General features: G+C 36.1%; 2 protein-coding genes, 1 long non-coding RNA gene and 1 pseudogene across 6 annotated transcripts; 2 read left to right on the plus strand and 2 right to left on the minus strand.

Annotated features, from left to right (window-relative positions):
- The first annotated feature begins 452 nt into the window (after positions 1-452).
- Positions 453-3,531, plus strand: LOC146951906 (PPPDE putative thiol peptidase family protein). 3 transcript variants are annotated; one of them, XM_085756346.1, is made up of 5 exons: positions 453-540; positions 1,479-1,509; positions 1,591-1,834; positions 2,144-2,431; positions 3,025-3,531. In XM_085756346.1, exons 3-5 carry the CDS (start codon positions 1,621-1,623, stop codon positions 3,279-3,281), a joined length of 759 nt encoding a protein of 252 aa, XP_085612472.1. In that variant the 5' UTR covers positions 453-540; positions 1,479-1,509; positions 1,591-1,620; the 3' UTR covers positions 3,282-3,531. The 3 variants fall into 3 exon arrangements, with proteins under 3 accessions (XP_085612472.1, XP_085612464.1, XP_085612458.1); XM_085756338.1 differs by having other exon boundaries at positions 1,482-1,509; XM_085756332.1 differs by lacking the exon at positions 1,479-1,509.
- A 1,860-nt stretch (positions 3,532-5,391) lies between these two features.
- LOC146951907 (histidine--tRNA ligase, cytoplasmic-like) lies at positions 5,392-15,816 on the minus strand (annotated as a pseudogene). Its single transcript, XR_015032652.1, has 8 exons — positions 14,668-15,816; positions 10,267-10,398; positions 9,605-9,784; positions 9,126-9,383; positions 8,245-8,405; positions 7,042-7,321; positions 6,165-6,302; positions 5,392-5,823 (listed from the first exon to the last, which is right to left on the minus strand). The product of XR_015032652.1 is annotated as a histidine--tRNA ligase, cytoplasmic-like (transcript).
- LOC146951908 (uncharacterized) lies at positions 11,106-13,205 on the minus strand. Its single transcript, XR_015032655.1, has 2 exons — positions 12,630-13,205; positions 11,106-11,410 (listed from the first exon to the last, which is right to left on the minus strand). It is a non-coding gene; the product is annotated as an uncharacterized LOC146951908 (long non-coding RNA).
- Positions 15,817-16,924: 1,108 nt separating the features above from the next.
- On the plus strand, positions 16,925-17,759 carry LOC146951909 (uncharacterized). The gene is made up of 3 exons (XM_085745018.1): positions 16,925-17,033; positions 17,111-17,238; positions 17,475-17,759. Exons 1-3 carry the CDS (start codon positions 16,925-16,927, stop codon positions 17,757-17,759), a joined length of 522 nt encoding a protein of 173 aa, XP_085601144.1.
- The last annotated feature ends 101 nt before the right edge of the window (positions 17,760-17,860 follow it).

Consider the following 17,860-nt stretch of genomic DNA (forward strand, 5'->3'; position numbering starts at 1 on the left):
TTTAGGGTCTTGTTAACGAGTGCCCCCGGGGCACTCTTTAAGCATCCCAAATTTAGTAATTATTCTTTTAAAAAGTTAACTATTACAATTTCCAATGCATTCAATACACAACTTTTCATTAAAAATTTACCATTTAAAGTGCTTAAAGAGTTCCCCAAAGGCACTCGTTGACATTTTCCAAAAATTTATCATTCTCCAAGAGTTCAAGCAACATCCAAACAGCCCCTAAAACTTGTAGGGAGAGTTTGCCGTCTATTTATGTCCCACAAAGCTAGATTACACTAAAAAAACAAACTTGTAATAAGGGAGAGAGCCAGAGAGGAGTATTTTGCAATTTGTATTGTATATTTTTGTTTGTTTGTTATTGCGTAGTTTATGGTCTATGACAGGACAATGGATTAAGAGACTTAAGAGTGTTGTTTATAATACTAAACTAAACCTTAAATCTTGGCATGTTTCATTTCACCACTTCACCGTTTTGAGCAACACTCTCTCTGTCTTTGTCTCTCTCTAATGGCTGCACTCTTTCAATCTGAAACTGTAAGTTCTGTTTTTGAGTTGTTGTAACTTGAAATAATAATTGATTCTTGCTTATTTATGATGTCACTGTTCTTCTGTTTCTGCATTATTAGCATTAACATTAGCATCATTATCCACTTTTGAAACTATTCATGACTTGAAAGTGAAACTAATTAAAGTTGCAACAAACACGTTTCTCTCATACTCTTTTACTGTTAATGCCATGTCCTAGATCTGGAAAATTAACCTCTCTAGTATCTGTGCTGTGACAAGTTGAGTCCTAACTCAATTTTTTTTTCATGTTTGGAATATATGAATCTTCCCCTTCATTTCTTGTTTATAACAGTAGCAAATTCTGTTCTACACAATTTTTTTATTTGGTATGTTCCATTGTTCTTTTTTTTTTTGACCAAAATATTTCAGTGTTCTAAGAAGCTATTTGTGCAGTATAATAAGAATCTATTAGGGTTTTCTCCATATGGAAATTGTTTACAAGATCTTTTAAAATCTAGGAGGGGTAGAATTGGAAAATATTCTGCACTCAAAGTTACCAACCATGCTTTGCAGAAGTTTGGTCAGATTTTTGTTGTTGATATCATTTACCAACCAAATTGTTGAAATTTTAGTTTGACAGGAGATGTTAAATTGACATGTTTGGATGTTCTCTGGTAGAATTGGTCTAACTCAGCTAGAATTTAAGTTTTTGGCCTACAAATTAATTTAGTCTCAAATTTATGTTCAACCAACCTACTTTTATATGAAAGCGTAATCATAAATTACTATACATTCAACTTACTTTTAATCAGAATCAATTCGTTCAAAATCTATATTTGTCACTGTAGAATCAAACACACTTGTTTAGTATCGACATGTAAGGTCTTTTCCTCCTCCCTTAAAAATAGTTCATTTGTCGAAATTTGACTGCATCTTCATTTGTATTTCCTGAATTATCTCATAAGAAGGAAGTTTCTGCTGATTATTTTATACCAAGTAAGTTATTTATTTTTAATGAGTGATAATGTTAACATAATAAATAGGTGATGCTCTATCTCAAACATTTGTTGAATGCAGGTATTATGTGAGTGTTCGCCTTAGGGAAAGATGAAATTGAAGTCTAAGAAAGGATGGAAATCTATTGTGCCTCTTCATTTAAAAGGAAAATCACCGGTGACTCGTTTTTCGTTATTTCGCAAAGTAAATTCAGCTAGCCATGGACCTGGAAAAACTCCAGTTTATCTTAATGTGTATGACTTGACACCCATGAATGGTTATGTGTATTGGGCCGGTCTTGGTATCTATCACTCTGGTGTCGAAGGTATGATTTTACGCTCGTATGTCTTCAAATTCGATCATGCTCTGTCTCTTAATCTTGGCATATGACTTAAATTAACCTGGCTTTTTCTCAAATGTAGTAGAAGTTAATTCATATACACTGTCAGTGTAAAGAATGATTTACACTGTCAATCAATCGTAATTGCCCGATCATTAAAAACATTTGACTTTTGTTATAATTACACATAAGATTGCTTGTGATATTTTTGACAGCATCAAACTTTATAAATCTAGCTATTGAGTTTTCGACGAGTGCTTCTAATATCTGATGAACCATACCTGTATTTTACAGTTCATGGTGTAGAATATGCATTTGGAGCTCATGACTACCCAACAAGCGGTGTTTTTGAGGTTGAACCTCGGCAATGCCCAGGCTTCAAGTTCAGGAAGTCGATATTCATCGGAACTACATCTTTGAATCCTGTTCAGGTTAGGGAGTTCATGGAATGTGAGTGTGCAAACTACAACGGCGACACATATCACTTAATTGCTAAGAACTGCAATCACTTCTGCAAAGACATATGCTACAAGCTTACAGGGAAATCAATTCCAACTTGGGTAAATCGGCTTGCTAAGCTAGGTATTTTACTCATCTTGCTTCATTCAGATAACAGTTTACTTTTGCAGTGTGTTTGTTGCAACCTCTAGTCTTTAGGATATTCTTTTGCGGGGAAGGAATAAAAGGTGTTAAAATTAACCATCCAAAACTGTGTGTGTGTGATGTTTTTTAGTTTATTTTCCTTGCTATTGCTTTGAATCAGATATTGATTGGCCTGAAGCTAGATGGTTAGAGGTTACTGAATAGGAAAAGAAAGATGCTGTAATCAATGTTATCGAAATCGCGAGTTAAATCGCAAGATCTTACAATTTCACGATCTTACCAGTCCCATGTGATATGGATCATGCATGAGATCGCATTCTGAGCAAAATCGGAGTGAAATAGATCCTGGATTGTGAAATTGAATAAGAAAGGTCAATTGACTGATTGAAATGGCCAATGCTAATATTGTTAATTAATAACTTTTAGCCTTATGCCGGTAGTGGCGATGAACTTTTTATCTCCTAATTACTCTACTCCTTAACGCCTCCACCTAGCCACCAAACCAACCTTATGCCAATGTTTTTCTTCTTCATTTGGCATTAATATTTAGTATTGACACTTTGTGATGACAGGTTCAATTTGCAACTGCATTCTTCCAGAAGCACTAAGAATTTCTTCTGTGGGGCATGATCCTAATCATGAGGCACATGATAGTGAAAAAAGAAGGCTAAGAAGTGCTTTCAATTCATTGTCTTCAATCTCAATGCGTCAAAAGCAGTTATCCAAATCTTCATTGTTTCTACAATCACCTTTAAGAGGCTGTTTATCATCAAAGTGGCCATCATGGGAATTGAGCAAATCTATTAACCGTTCCTTCAAGGAAAGGTAACTGTTTCTTTGTACCTTGAAAAGGGTATGAATGAATGAATGAGATGCATGTTTGTAATTTGTATCATCTCTTGTATTATTATTTTTGAGGTAATGTACCATCTCTTGTCTGTTTGTAAGTAGCTTTTGTGTTCGTAATACATTTTTATTTAATTATTTTATTGGTCTTTGTATCATTCCAATTTTATCGGATGTCCCTAAAGGGACTATTGTTATTGTTTTTTCCGTTAAATTGTCATTTTTGGATATTATTTATTGAGGTGTAACATTTGCGGTCTTTCTATCAATTAGGATTTTATTTTTGGATATTAAATAAAAACACTTTTTTTTTTAAAAAAATTACAAACATTTTTAACATAATTGCATTGAATCCTTGGCAGTGGCGGTGGCATTTAACATGGGAAAGGGTAAAAGTTTCCCACCATGGGAAAGTTAATTTTAACCACAAGATTAAATCAAGAGCATACATTTATTATAGTCTCTCATCACCATATTATTTTCCACACCATCTTCCAACACTATTCTTTCTCCTTCATGCCTCACTCACGTCTCACCCACCACCACCATCAAATCTACTGTCCCAATTTTTTTTCCATAAGAAGTAAAATACACAAAGTAACTAAAATGGATTTTGTTTTGGTTAACCATGTAACCCAAAAAAAAGGATCTTTAAAAAAAAAGGAAGATACCAACGGCCAAATTCTAATTCCACTATATAATGCAATTTTAATGCTTTTTAAACGTTTGTATTGTTGTTTGATGCTGGGAATTATCACTTAATAATGTTATTTAACAGCATCAACAATAGAGAAAACAATTGAATTCCACGTTTCATCATGTCTGGCAAAATACATCCAAAAATTACCCAACTTCAATGAACCCACATCCAAACACCACACATTGTTCCGCTTCTGCATATCCAAGCTCAGAGAGCTTTTGATGACCCACATCCAAGCTTAGAGTTGTATGATTTTAATTTGATTTCTAAATCATAGTTGAGGATGAGTTTTTAATTTCTGCTGTAGAGAGATGATGAGCAGAATAGATGGTGGAAGATAGTTGGCAAAATAATCTAGTGTTGAAAGTCTATGATAAGATAATGTTCTTTAGTTGATCTAGTGGTTAAAATTAACTTTCCCATGGTGGGAAACTTTTACCCTTTCCCATGTTAAATGCAGTCATCATGGGCTAATGTTATAACTAAAAAACCAGACGTAGAGAGGGAAGAAAAAAGACCTTTAATACTAAGTGACATTGTCAGAAGCACCAAAGTCAATGACCCAAGAACCAAGGGAAAATAATTGATAGATGCAAGGATTTGGGTTAGACTTGGGAGCTCTGAGTTGTAAAACAAGGATTTGGGTTACTCTGACTCCAACGCGGAAAATCTTGGTAGCTTACTTGGGAGCTCTGAGTTGTAGTTGTGGTCACAACAGTATCAAAAGGATCTCCCTAAGCCGCATTTACCAGTTGGGAAGGCTTACCATGCAACTTCCAGCAACGATCAATAATATGTTTGAGTCGATTGCAGTGCTCGCATTTGGGATTAGACTTTGATGATCCTCCTCGAGAGTGGTTTAGATTAAGAGATGCAAGGACAATTGTATCAGCATGGGCAGGAGTTGCAGATGACTCGGTGGAATACTTTGTTGGCTTTTGAAGGACATAAGTGGAAATATCCATATTTGAAACATCAAATTTGATCACATATGGTAGGGTACTAGGGTGGTAAGCCATAAAGATGCATGAGCATGAAGAACGTGCTGCATTGTTTTCAGCAGGATCACTTGCGGCATCCGGAGAAGCTCATTTAAATTCATGAAGTGCATCGTGAGAATTACCAATATATGTAGAGATAGAGCCATATATCGTCTTTCAGAGGTGCAAGAATTTACAATTTCAGGGGTATTTTTTTTTCCTATCTATTCATTTATTATTCAAAGCATGTGGTTACTCACCACTCAATTTCAGTTTTATGTTATCTTATTTTTATCACTTTTGGTTCATACCGGAGACAACGAGGTTTGAACTTAAGATCTCAAGATTAGCACCAAAATCTAGATGCTTGTTATTTTGATCACTTTATATGATAATGTATATTATCATGTATTTCTCTTTAATTTTCAATCAAATCAACAAAACTTGAATTTCATTTTTAATTAGTTTTTAAGAAACTACCCAAATATTAACAAATCAATTTCTGTTTCAATTCTAAAGTACTACAAATGATGGGACTATAACGAGTTTAACCGTTTCTGAAGCTCCTCGACAAAATTTTCTCTAGGGATGTTTATGTTTACATCATTACCCGTCTCCATGCTTTTCAGTTGCACCGTGCCTTCTTTTATTTCTTGTTCGCCAACAACTATTATCCAAGGGATCCTATTTTTTTTTGCATAGTCAAAGTGCTTAGATCTTCCAGGATGGACCAAGAATTCTGCTTTCACCCGAGCATCCCACAGTTCACCAACCAGCTTTGCACCTACAGCTACGTCACTCCCTAATATGCTCACTAGCACTTCTGTCTTGGTTGGTCGAGCCATCTAAACAAAAGGAAACAGTTAAGATCATTCTCATCATCATATCCACACCAAAAAAGCAACAAAAAATAGATAAAGGTCAACTGTAAACATCCTAGTAAATAGATGTGCCCTAGAAGTGGTGAAATCAAGTCATCAACCACACATCATAAGAAACTGTAGGTGTAGGAGTATCTGTCTGATGGCAGCTATGGTTTAGGAAATAATTAGTGACAATTTTACAATGACGAGTATGATTAGAAAATACTTTAGATGTTAATAGCATTTGATACCCAGAATAATAAGAAATATTTCTTTTTTAACACGGAAAACTACAAAAGTTAAATATCAAGCATTATGATCACCTGATTTTGATTTTGTTCCATTAATATGGCAAATACTCTCTCGATTCCCAGACTCAAACCAACAGCCGGAACTTCCTTCTTTACACCAAACATCCCTATCAAGTTATCATATCGTCCACCAGCAGCAATTGAACCAACCTTTATAAAAACCATAAATCCATTGCTAAATAGAAGCAGAAGATTTCAATAAAAACTGTAAATGAAACAAACAAAGGAGAGCATATGCAATGCAAATACATGACTATCATAATACACTCTTAAGAACCAAGGATTTCAATTTACTTATTTATATACAATCCATATGCTTTCTGAATAAGAATAATTCAAGGAAAATGATGAGAAAATTGTGTTGAGACCAATCTCAATCTACTATTCCAAGTTAACATTAGTGTTGATCGCTAACTTTTTCTACAAATTGGACTTTAAATTTCATTCTCTTACCTCCTATTAAACTTTTCTACTCAAACCATCAACAATGTCTCAATCCACAATCATTCATATAAAATTCTTCTCCCCTGAAGTTAACTTCTCTACCTAAAAAATCTAAAGTATTCTGTTTTCTGATATGACTTAGACTTAAATTTTAATCATAAAAATTAAAATGATCTTTCAATTAATTTAATCCATCTCTTTTGAACCTTCCGTTTGTTTAACCCAGAAAAGAACTGTTAATCCTTCATTACATCTTGTGTTTAGACTAGCATGCATTAAAACAACTTGTGAAAATGGGTTTAGCTTGTTGTATCTAGAGTTGTGTACAAGACAGTGAACATCCACTATATCTAAGCTGACATAATGCATTGTGCTCCTCAAAAAAAGAGGGAACTAAAGAAGAAACATTTCAGGATGGAGAGAAGATAAAAGACACGAGAATTACCTGAGCACCCCCTTTAAGAACAGCTTCAAATATAACTCCAGTATAATAATCAAGACCCCTGGCAAGACTCAAGTCAAAAACCACCTTATCAAGGCGTTTTGATTCATCCAGGGCTTTAAATAAAATTTCCAGGTCATTCAATGCATCAACAGATCCAGCATTTTCTAAGAAAGCACTGCCTTCTTGTTTAAGTCTACGTAGTAATGTTAAAGGGTGTCCTTTTTCATTAATAAAAGTTCCAATTCTGTCAGCTGTCTCGGAAGTTAATCCTCTCTTCCACCTACAGCATGGAAGGCAGTACAAACCAAATTAGTAAACATAAGAAATCATGGCATTACAAAAAATAGCTTCCTGATATTAGCAGTTCAGAGCAAATATTAATGTTCCAAAGAACTATGATCAGACATATTTTAAAAGGCAACAACTAAAGTATGTGTCAAAATCCTAAGACAATCTACTGCATTATACTTGCATAGCTCTAGGGACATTTAAATTATAAATGCAACTATTTTTTTATTTATGGAAAAAGAAAAAAGATTTAAATTACTCAGACACTATTTGCTCAACTCGGTCCACAGATATTGATTGATAAATGTAAGTTACCCTCGGATGAGATCACGAGTATTTATGTCATTCATCACCCTCCAAGTAAAATAAAGTGTTGCTATATATTTCAAAATAAGTTAAAACAGTAATTCTAGTTTTGAAAGATAAACACTCAGTCTAATGCATTCAATGAATCCTTTTTCATCTAGTCGAGTCCAACATTTGAAACCATTGAGTTTACCAGTAACAGAAGAATAGAAAATGGATACAACAACAACAACCACCAAGCCGTATCCCACTAAGTGGGGTCGGCAAGAATAGAAAATGGATGCAAAATACAAAATAATGCAATCCAGATATTGCTCATAAATGAAGAAACAACAATAGAAAATGTTTCTGTGCAGTGAGTAACTAGTGACAAAGGAGTTTGCATCCTTAATAAATCATGCAACAGTGTTTACCAAAAGAATGCAAAGGTGCAAAACTTGTATTCCATCCCTAAACCAAACTATTTCCCATTGATAAAGCATAAACTATAAGGTAAGTATAAAATAAAAGCATACATCTTTCAAAATGTGCAACACAAGGAACAGTTTAAGCACAACAGAAGTGGTATGCTCAATCATAATAAAATATAAGTATAAAGGTAACAGAAACGAACAACATATGTCCTCAGTCCTCACCATTTCTTTTCTTATATGTTCGAATGATTGTTTGTCTAACTTGTCAATACATGAACATATAGTCCTAAACTTTTCAGGAGGTACTCCACATATTTGCATCATGCCATCAAGTAACTTTCTATGATTCAGCTTTATCTGTGAAACCAAAAAATAACAAATACAACAGAAAGATCATAAGGAAACGCGCGTATGATATAATTTGAAGACATTATTGAGTACAAAATTTAACCACCAGGTTGGAATACGTCGATCACCAAACACATTCAGACGAATGATATTATTATTATAAAGTTAAATTATAGAAATAAACTGGGATGAGTAAACTCGTCACATTTAACAAAGATCATTGATTCCTGTAAAACTCAATCACCAGACACATCCAAATGAATGATATTATAAGGTTAAATGATAGCAAATAAGTTGGGAGTCGCATTTCAAAAGATCATTGCAAAGATCACATCAGCAAGAAGGTAATCTGATAATTGACATAACAAAGACTTGATAACAAGTTTAAACTACAACACATGCATCAGGTTGATTAAAATCACTCAGATTTAGCGCAACATTGCAAAAACTAATCAACCAGCAGCAGGTAGTCTGATGGCAACAAAGATGATTGTACTTCAAAATAAATAATGAAACTTATAAGCCCATATGCCCAACAGATATAGTAATAATACATATTCTAATATTGTGCTATATCAATAACCGCTCACCAAATTATGTATAGCCAGACCATAAAAAATTATGGTTTTAGAATATCAAATCATGAACTCAGTAAACAGTGTAAGTAGTTCTACAAATTCAGAAAACCAATAAATTTTATAGCAGGGAAGGGAAGTTAAAAAAATTTACCTCAAAATCCCCAAGCTTCAGCTCATCAAGCAATTCAGACAAAATTCTAACAACCTCAAAATCTGAAGCCATTTTTTCAGCTGGACCAGCAATATCAAAGTCACATTGATAAAATTCACGGAGTCTAACTTTAGATACGTTGTCCCTTCTGTAGACCTTAGCTATTTGGTACCTTTTAAAAGATGTCAAATTATTCGTAGCTACAAACCTAGCAAACGGAACTGTCAAGTCATATCTTAAAGAACAGAGCTCCCCGCCCTGTCAAACAAGTTGATTACAGGTTAGCATGAAAGTGATAAAAAATATCGAAAGAAAAAATTCTAGAGAGTAAGAATATACAAATTTGTTCACTATTGTGAATGCTTTAAGTTTGTTTGTTTTTTTTTCCTAGATATTTTTGTCCGGAGAAAAGGAAAAGCTGTCATAAAATAAACTCAACTTGTCAAGAAGTGAACAGGCAATAATCATATTATATATACCTGATCAGCAAGATCAAAAATCAACTTTGAGTCTTCTCCATATTTTCCCATGAGAGTTTCTCGCAATTCAAAGACAGGTGTATCCAAGGCTGTGGCGCCATGCCTGTCAAAAACTTCTTTTATTAATGAAAGAGCTTTATTTCTAATTATCATTTCTCCATTAGCATAATCATGTGTCCCCTGATTTTTAAAAAAAAAAAAAAAAAACATAAAATGTCATAGATCAGTACAAGGATGCACTACAACTGTATAAATAAATAATCAACCCTTTTGATGAATGATTTTAGAATGCTCCTAACAGTGCTCAAATGCATTGTGTAAAAATATGTGAAGTCCCAGTAAACTCTATGTGTGTTATAATGAGATCACACACCTTGTATTTATAATGGCTTTACAATAAATACATATGCTTATTTAGTAAGCACTAGCCTAGGAAGTTGAATACTCTAGGAGTAATAACAATCAATTTAGGAAGTTGTACAATTAAAGGAATATCTAAAGATTCTTAATTTTAACACATTGGATAGATATATCATCAATTAAAATGTTCAAACATGGTTTCTAATTGCTTACGAAAAAGTGATAAAGTTAATAGAACTATAACATGCCCAAGGGCCAAGACAGCCTAAGTAACTCGGTTAATCAGAATCAAATAAAATTACCTTTGGAACCTTGGGCTTTCTTCGGCTTTCATTGCTTTCCACGAGATCTTTTACTTTCAGTAAAAATGTATTGAATTCAGGTTTAGCCAAATCCAAAAACGATGGAAAATCAGCCACCCAAGTCTTCAATATCTGCGAATTATCATTTTTTGAATGGCAAAATATAATATATAAATAAAAAAGGTAGAACAGGAGCTGTACAAATACACCAAAAGGTTGTCCAAAGACGCCTAAACCAGGACCACAAAGGTGGACCCCGCCCCACAAACGAGGAAGGGGAAACCACCCCAAAGGCACCAAACACCAAAAATAAAACAAGGAAAGAAAAGAGACAGGAGCGCGAGGAGAAAACCAGGGAGCCAAACCGGAGAGGAATAGGCTAGGAACCCCTGACCAACCCTCCCACAACCCCAGAAACACAACCACCACAACTCCCTACCGCTGCCAACAAAGGACGGGATGCAGCTCCCACTCATAAAAGGAGCAGGGACTAGCAGGGCACTTAGCCAAGAACCACTTCCAAGCTAAGAGTTTCGCTCTATCCACCACAGGCTCCTCACTGAGGGCACCACCAGAAAAAATAAGGTCATTTCGGGAAGTCCAAATGGTCCAAATAACAGCATGCCAAACAAGAAGTAAACCTATTCTAACACGCTTCCCCCTACCTAAACCCGTAAAGGAAAGGAACTGCTGAGCTAGACCTAAAGGACTCACAAACTCCCAACCCAACCACCTAGAGACCTGGTGTCACGACCCAACTTCTAGCCGTGACCGGCGCACAAACTACTGATACATAAAGTCTGGCCAGCCTAAAGAACCGAACTTGACAAATAGCTTTTGAATAAATAGTACACTGTGAAACCAAAACTTACTAGAATTTTGACAGAGTATATTTGTATATTCAACATTTGCAAAATAAAAACCTTGTTACAAACATATGCCATCAAGTAGAATTTGAAAGACTACTTATCTAAGGTTTGTACATTCCAGAATAAAAGTATTCCTAGACTCAAATAGCTGCAGATACACCAACGACTCAAGATACAATACAAAAGAGTCGTTCATCAAGGAGTAGAGGCCTACCAAAGAGTGACTATTCTGACTAGGCAATCTTCTAGAAACATAAATTCAGCTGATTGTAAATCTGAAAAAAAATATAAGATGATGGGGTAAGTCACAAAGACTTAGTGAGAAGACAACAACCACTACCAACTAGAAGGGAAACACACAAGGGCACGATTATTTTCTTTCCTCAAAATTTATTGTCAATTTACAAATCTAGTAGCCGTATAAAATTCTAATAATCCACAACCGTTTATACGCATGAAAATCCACACTTTGTAATTATTTCCAATCAAATAGGTATGCTTCAAGCAAAAGTCCAACATCGTAAAGACATGAAAATAAAATTACAAGTCTTTAAAAATAAATTGCCGAAAATCATAATAAAAGCCGTTAAAAATAAATACAGAAAACTCCATTTAGTAAAATGGGTGAATCGAGAACTAGCTCTATCTCGTTGATAGTCCTCTCCTCCTAATGGTGGCCTTTCCATAGGGGCGGCTCCATCTAACGGATAGCTCTTTTCTCTCGACTCAAAACAAAATGTTTTTAAAGTATAGTAAACTCAATTTAGTAAAAATATCAAAATGAGTGAATCGAGAACTAGCTCCATCTCGTTGATAGCCCTCTCCTCCTAATGGTGGCCTTTCCATAGGGGCGGCTCCATCTAACGGATAGCTCTTTTCTCTCGACTCAAAACAAAGATGTTTTTAAAGTATAGTAAACTCAATTTAGTGAAAATAATCAAAATGGGTGAATCGAGAACTAGCTCCATCTCGTTGATAGCCCTCTCCTCCTAATGGTGGCCTTTTCCATAGGGGCGGCTCCATCTAACGGATAGCTCTTTTCTCTCGACTCAAAACAAAATGTAAAACATTTTCAATTAGGGAGTTTACCTCTCATTGATAGCTCTCTCCTCCTAATGGCGGCCTTTCCATAGGGGCGGCTCCATCTAATGGGGTAATTCTACCTAATTGAAATCACATACTAGGTGCACCTAGGTTGTCGTCGTTATAACCATTTTTCTCAAAACAAATAGCTTTAAAACGACAATTCGTAAAATATCAAACTTGTGTCAAAGCACACAATCAAATCGCAATTTGTAATTCTTTGCTTATAAATCATAGATAAAATCCAAATAGAGACCACAATAATATCATTGACTTTAAACATGTATCATGACGAGAAAAATATTCGAAGGGTGTGTTCCCCGTTTTTATAAACACTTTAACATATAAAATCATAAAAATATCAATAATGACGATAATGAAAATAAGTGATAATGATCGTCATCAACTCACAGTTATGGCGAATCAACCAAATTTGCTCTGTCAAAACTCCTGAAGCAGCAATGAAAGCAACAACTATCAGCTCTAGTGTTTGTTGAGAAATCAAAACAGTTTTATTGGTTTCTAGAGATGAAGAAACAACACCCATTATGCAGAAAGTACAGCAACACCTCCATTCTCCTAACCCCTTCTAAATGAACGAAATTTTTTTCTCCACACCTCTGTTCTAGCTTTGACATTCATGTATTAACCTTTCTCAAGTTTCCTTCAAGTTTACAGCTCCCAAATCAACTTCTATGTGTGATAAGCAAGGACTCAATCTAGAACCCATGAACAGAAACGAAAATTTGGCTTGGCTTGAGTATTTACCCAACAAAATCTGAATGAGCAACTCTCAAGAGATGGGTATTCTTCTCCCTTCTTGAAGCACTAACCCTAGCTCTAAAATTAAACCACAACCCTTGTAGAATTTGGAGGTTACTTTACTTCGATATGAAATTTTTCTCACAAGGGTTTGATTTCTAAAAAGAATTTGGTGATTCAACGAAAGGAAAAGGAAAACAAATGGAAGAAGGTTGTAGAAGAGTGTAGAAAACTGAGAGGGAGAGAACAGAAAAGTGGAAGTGTAAAATTGGTTAGAAGAAAGAAAAAAAATGAGGGGAAAAAGTAGCCACGTGTGTTTTGGAAAATTGAGATTTTTATTTTTATTTTATCTTTATTTTAATAATATTTGAAATGGTGTGTTGCACCTGGTACCACACTGGAAGTATAGACGGGCACGAAAGGAAAAGATGCACCGATGACTCCAACTGAGCATCGCAAAAAACACACCCTAAGCCCCCACTCGGAATTTGGACACCTCTAAGACTAAGATTAAGCCTGGTAGGAATCCTGTCCAGGATAAGCTGCCAGGAGAAGACAACCACTTTCGAGGGGGCACGAGACTTCCAGACCCGCGAAACCGCCTGCAAGACCTCGCCATTCGGGACAGAACTTGGGAGGCTCTTAGAAAGGTGAGTATAAGCTGATTTAACCGAGTACCTCCCATCAGAGCTGTGGGTCCAAGACCACCTATCATCTCTATCTAGGGGTGGAAATGGGCTAGGCCGAGCCGGGCTTTGTAAGGCCTAAGCCTGACCTACTTCAAAAATGATAGGCCTGAGCCTGGCCTATTACCCGTCATAGGCTTATTTTCGAGGCCTGGCCTGGCCTTTTTAAAGGCCTGATGAAGCCTGAAAGCCTATTTAAAAGCCTATTTTACACTAAGGCCTAAGAACATCTATAAGCCTACCACTAAATAGGTCAAAACTTATGAAGGCCTAAAACACACAAATATGACTTCTACTAAATAATAAATACTTACGAAGGGCTAATCACACCAATATATCTGCTACTAAATAGCCAAATCATATGAAAGCTTGAGTTTATAAAAATAAAGCATCAACATTATCAATAATGAAATGCATATTATATATTAAAAGCTTAATAGGTCGGCCCGACGAGCTTAATAGGCTTTTTTGTAAGCCTTAGCCTAGCCTATTTAAGTAAATAGGCTTTATAAAAAGCTTGAGCCTGACCTTTTTATTAAACGAGCTGGGCCGAGCTAGGCTTTAAATAGGCTAGGCCATAGGCCCCTGTCGGACGGCCTGGCCTGTTCCCACCCCTATCTCTATCCACACGGGAGTTTCTAGTCACCATAAGCATCAACTCATGAAGCAGATCCGTCTCCCAAACGAACAAAGGTCTCCTCCACCTGAAGTCCCACACCCAATCACTCCCCACCCAGTTCCCTAACTCCCCCACTTTACCCCCTTGCTGAAGAGAAAGCTGAAATAGCCGATGGAACCTAGTCCTGAGGAGGATCTTCCCACACCACGGATCATGCCAGAAATTCGTCGAGAGGCCATTCCCGATCACCCTAGCTACCCCCTCCGAAAACCAGTCCCCACTCGCCTCCCTATCTCCCCCTAGAAGCGAAATATTCGACCACCACGAGGAGACCCCCTGGAGGCCGGAAGGCCTACCACCAAGATGGGGTGAGGGCTGACACCCACCATAGCGGTATCTGCGAATTATCTACACCACTCTTTTCTTCACTCTGCAACCTTTCCTTAATCCAAGCGAAAATCAAACTAGTTCCTTTCCCCAAACCAGCCTTCTTCCTCTTCTTTGTTTCATTCAACTCGGCAGCCTCAAGTGCAACATAAGCAGTCACAAGTTCCCACGCCACAATTTTCCACACAAGCGAAAAAAGGACATTGATTTCATGTGCAAATTTATCATACACCCCACCGGAATACAACTTAAAAGATTCGTTAAAATTATTAACCAAACTAGCATCAGTTGGACATTCCTTCTTAAAGACATCGAAGAGACCCGAATAGAAATCATGGCGACGATCAATGGACGACAAATTACAATTTGCACGAGCTAAACTACCCTGACCCAATACCTTTAACGACATTGCCAAAGACAACAACACACAACACATAGGCTCACTCCCAATAGTAAGTTTCTCTTTATTATGATCCGAATTCAACTCAACTCGGATCCTCGAATGCAATGATTTGGCATTCTCCCTAATCATCCCATGAGCTGTAACAATGTCACAAACTTGATAAACTATTTCCCTCCCCACAAACTTAGAATCATTAAGCAAAGTCCTCATAGAAGCAGCAACACCAACTTCCTCTTTAGAACTATGGCCATCACCAGAATTCATCAAATTGAAAACCGTAACATCGAGCTTTAACGCCTCATAAGAAAAAGTCGCGGCCACGTCAGCAAACCCTAACAACCCTGTCAATTGATGATCCAAAACCGAAGAAACACCCAGTAACGCATAGTGTTCGTAGTGATCGGTAATATCAAATTTGTCGCCAACATCGAAATCGTTTCGATCACAATTGAGTGATTCTAAAATACTTTGAACGTTTTCCGGTGGGTAATTACCGAAGAGGAGGAGTTTGTTGAGAAGAACGGTTAAGAAGGCTCTGGTTTCTTGTAAGGTTAGGAAATTGGGGATGGTGATTTTTTGCTTTGATGATGATGATGATGATGATGTTGTTAGGGATAATCGGTTGAGTGCGGATGAATCAATTCGGATTTTAGATTGGCGGTGGAAATGGCGTAAACGGTGGACGAAGAGAGAGACGAACCCTTGCCGCCAAGTGTTACGGCGGAGGACATTTTGCGTGTGTGAAACAGATTCTTTTTAACACTTCTAATATCAGTTAACTTGCTATGCAAGTTAACTTCTCAAGCTTCTTTCACTTTGTAGCTTCACAACATTACTTTGTATCACACTTACAGTGTCCAGCTATACGATAGGTAGGGGGTAGTGCCGCTGTGTTTGAAAATACTCGTACCAGAGCTCCTATACTCGTGTGTATTTTAGTGTCCAAATCTATATCCATTACCCGCACTTTAATATGAAAAAGACAATAAAATTTCACAATTGAAATAAAAATATGGTCTAAATCTTTTCAAATCAACTCATAAAATAGTATGAATCATATTATTTAAGCAAATAAAAACATCCAAAATATCCATTAACAGTAGTATACCAGCAGGAGGGATCAATTACTTTATCCAAAATATACATGTTTAGGTTTAGGTTTAAATATCTAAATAAATTAATTAATTATACATCAAAAATAAATAAACTATTTATCATATTATATAAATATGTATATGCGGGTTGCGAGGTTTGGTATTATAGTACCCTTACCGTGTTCATACCCATTTAAATTTTCATGTAATTACCCGGACCCAAGCCCGAACCCATGAAAGCGTGGTTTTACCCTACCCATTGCGAGTATTTTTTTTTTTTTGTGGATACCCCTCGAACTTGGGTCCAATTATCATCCCTATGTTACAGTTGTTAGTTAGTTACACTACATGAAAGTTAGTTAAGATATCAAGTTGTTATATAAAGCTTCATTGTAACAAACTATTATTCATTCAATGAATCAATCAATTTTACTCTGATTTTCTCTCTTTATTCTTCCTTAAGCTTCTGCATTTCCTTATTTTCATCATGAAGAAGATGAAGTTAATGATGGTATCAGAGCTCTTCTAAGCTCTGTTGCGCATCGTTCTTGTCCTTTTTGCTTCAATTTTCTTTGTTTTTTTTCCTTTTACAATGGTTTGTGGTCCGTCGTTAATGGCGGTGGAGTTGTTCCACCGATTCTCCATCCTTTTCAACAACCTAGTAATGTCTAATACATTCATCCTTTGATGAACCTTCCTCTGTCGCAATTATACCAGTTCTAAATAATTTCAGTTATCATTCTTGGGCATGATCAATGCGCATAGCATTTGGAGGGAAGAATAAATTCGACTTCGTTGATGGATCAATTCTTGTTCCAACTGAATTTGATCATATAGTTTCAAGGCGTGGAATCGTTGCAATATGTTTGTGCATTCGTGGATTATGAACTCTGTTTAAGAATCAATTGCACAAAGCATTGTTTTCCTTGAGAATGATGTAGACATTTGGAATGAACTCAAAGAACGCTTCTCTCAAGGTGATTACATTCGAATTTCAAAATTGCAGTATGAAATCTTTGGTTTAAAGCAAGATTTGAGTTCAGTTTCAGAGTTTTTCACTGCTTTGAAGGTTTTGTGGGAATAACTTGAGGCATATCTTCCTACACCAATTTGTGCTTGTCCACGTCGTTGTACGTGTAATACTGGTGTGATTAATGCTAAACATTAGCATGAAATTACATGTTCCATTCGCTTTCTTACTGGAGTCGATGATACCTTTGATTTTTTCATTCCCAAATCTTATTGATGAATCTATTACCACCTCTTAACAAGATTTTTTCTATGATGATGCAACATGAAAGACAGTTTAAAGCTTCTATTCCTGATGAGTCCAAGATTCTCATCAATTTAGTGGATTATCGCAAGTCTCAAGGGAAAAGAAGTGGTAATGATTCTTCATTCATTCTTGAGAATAAGCGTGTTTGTACTTTTTGTGGTAGAAATGGCCACACAATTGAAAGTTGTTATAGGAAACATGGTTTTCCTCCTCGTTTTGGTAAGAATCATGCTATAGCCAACCATTCTTCCCTTGAAGTGAACGAAGAAATGGGGGATATGGATGATTCAAAGAGCTGCAAAGGCACTGGTTAATATGGATTCACCAAGGAGCAATATGATCAGTTTGTAAATTTGCTCCAGACTTGGCATGCATCTTCTTGCAAGGTGAATCTAGCCTCACATGTCACAAATCA

The sequence above is a fragment of the Medicago sativa genome, chromosome 1, assembly GCF_051527215.1.
Source record: "Medicago sativa cultivar Bolivia chromosome 1, Bolivia_mono, whole genome shotgun sequence".
Classification (NCBI taxonomy): domain Eukaryota; kingdom Viridiplantae; phylum Streptophyta; class Magnoliopsida; order Fabales; family Fabaceae; genus Medicago; species Medicago sativa.

Excerpts from the sequence above, each read along its gene's own strand:
- LOC146951906 (XM_085756346.1), top strand. The coding sequence starts at position 1,621 with ATGAAATTGAAGTCTAAGAAAGGATGGAAATCTATTGTGCCTCTTCAT. Across the intron at positions 1,835-2,143 it reads CTATCACTCTGGTGTCGAAG|TTCATGGTGTAGAATATGCA; the intron begins GTATGATTTTAC and ends TGTATTTTACAG. Across the intron at positions 2,432-3,024 it reads AAATCGGCTTGCTAAGCTAG|GTTCAATTTGCAACTGCATT; the intron begins GTATTTTACTCA and ends TTGTGATGACAG.
- LOC146951909 (XM_085745018.1), top strand. The coding sequence starts at position 16,925 with ATGCGCATAGCATTTGGAGGGAAGAATAAATTCGACTTCGTTGATGGA. Across the intron at positions 17,034-17,110 it reads GCGTGGAATCGTTGCAATAT|ACATTTGGAATGAACTCAAA; the intron begins GTTTGTGCATTC and ends AGAATGATGTAG. Across the intron at positions 17,239-17,474 it reads AGTTTTTCACTGCTTTGAAG|TTTAAAGCTTCTATTCCTGA; the intron begins GTTTTGTGGGAA and ends CATGAAAGACAG.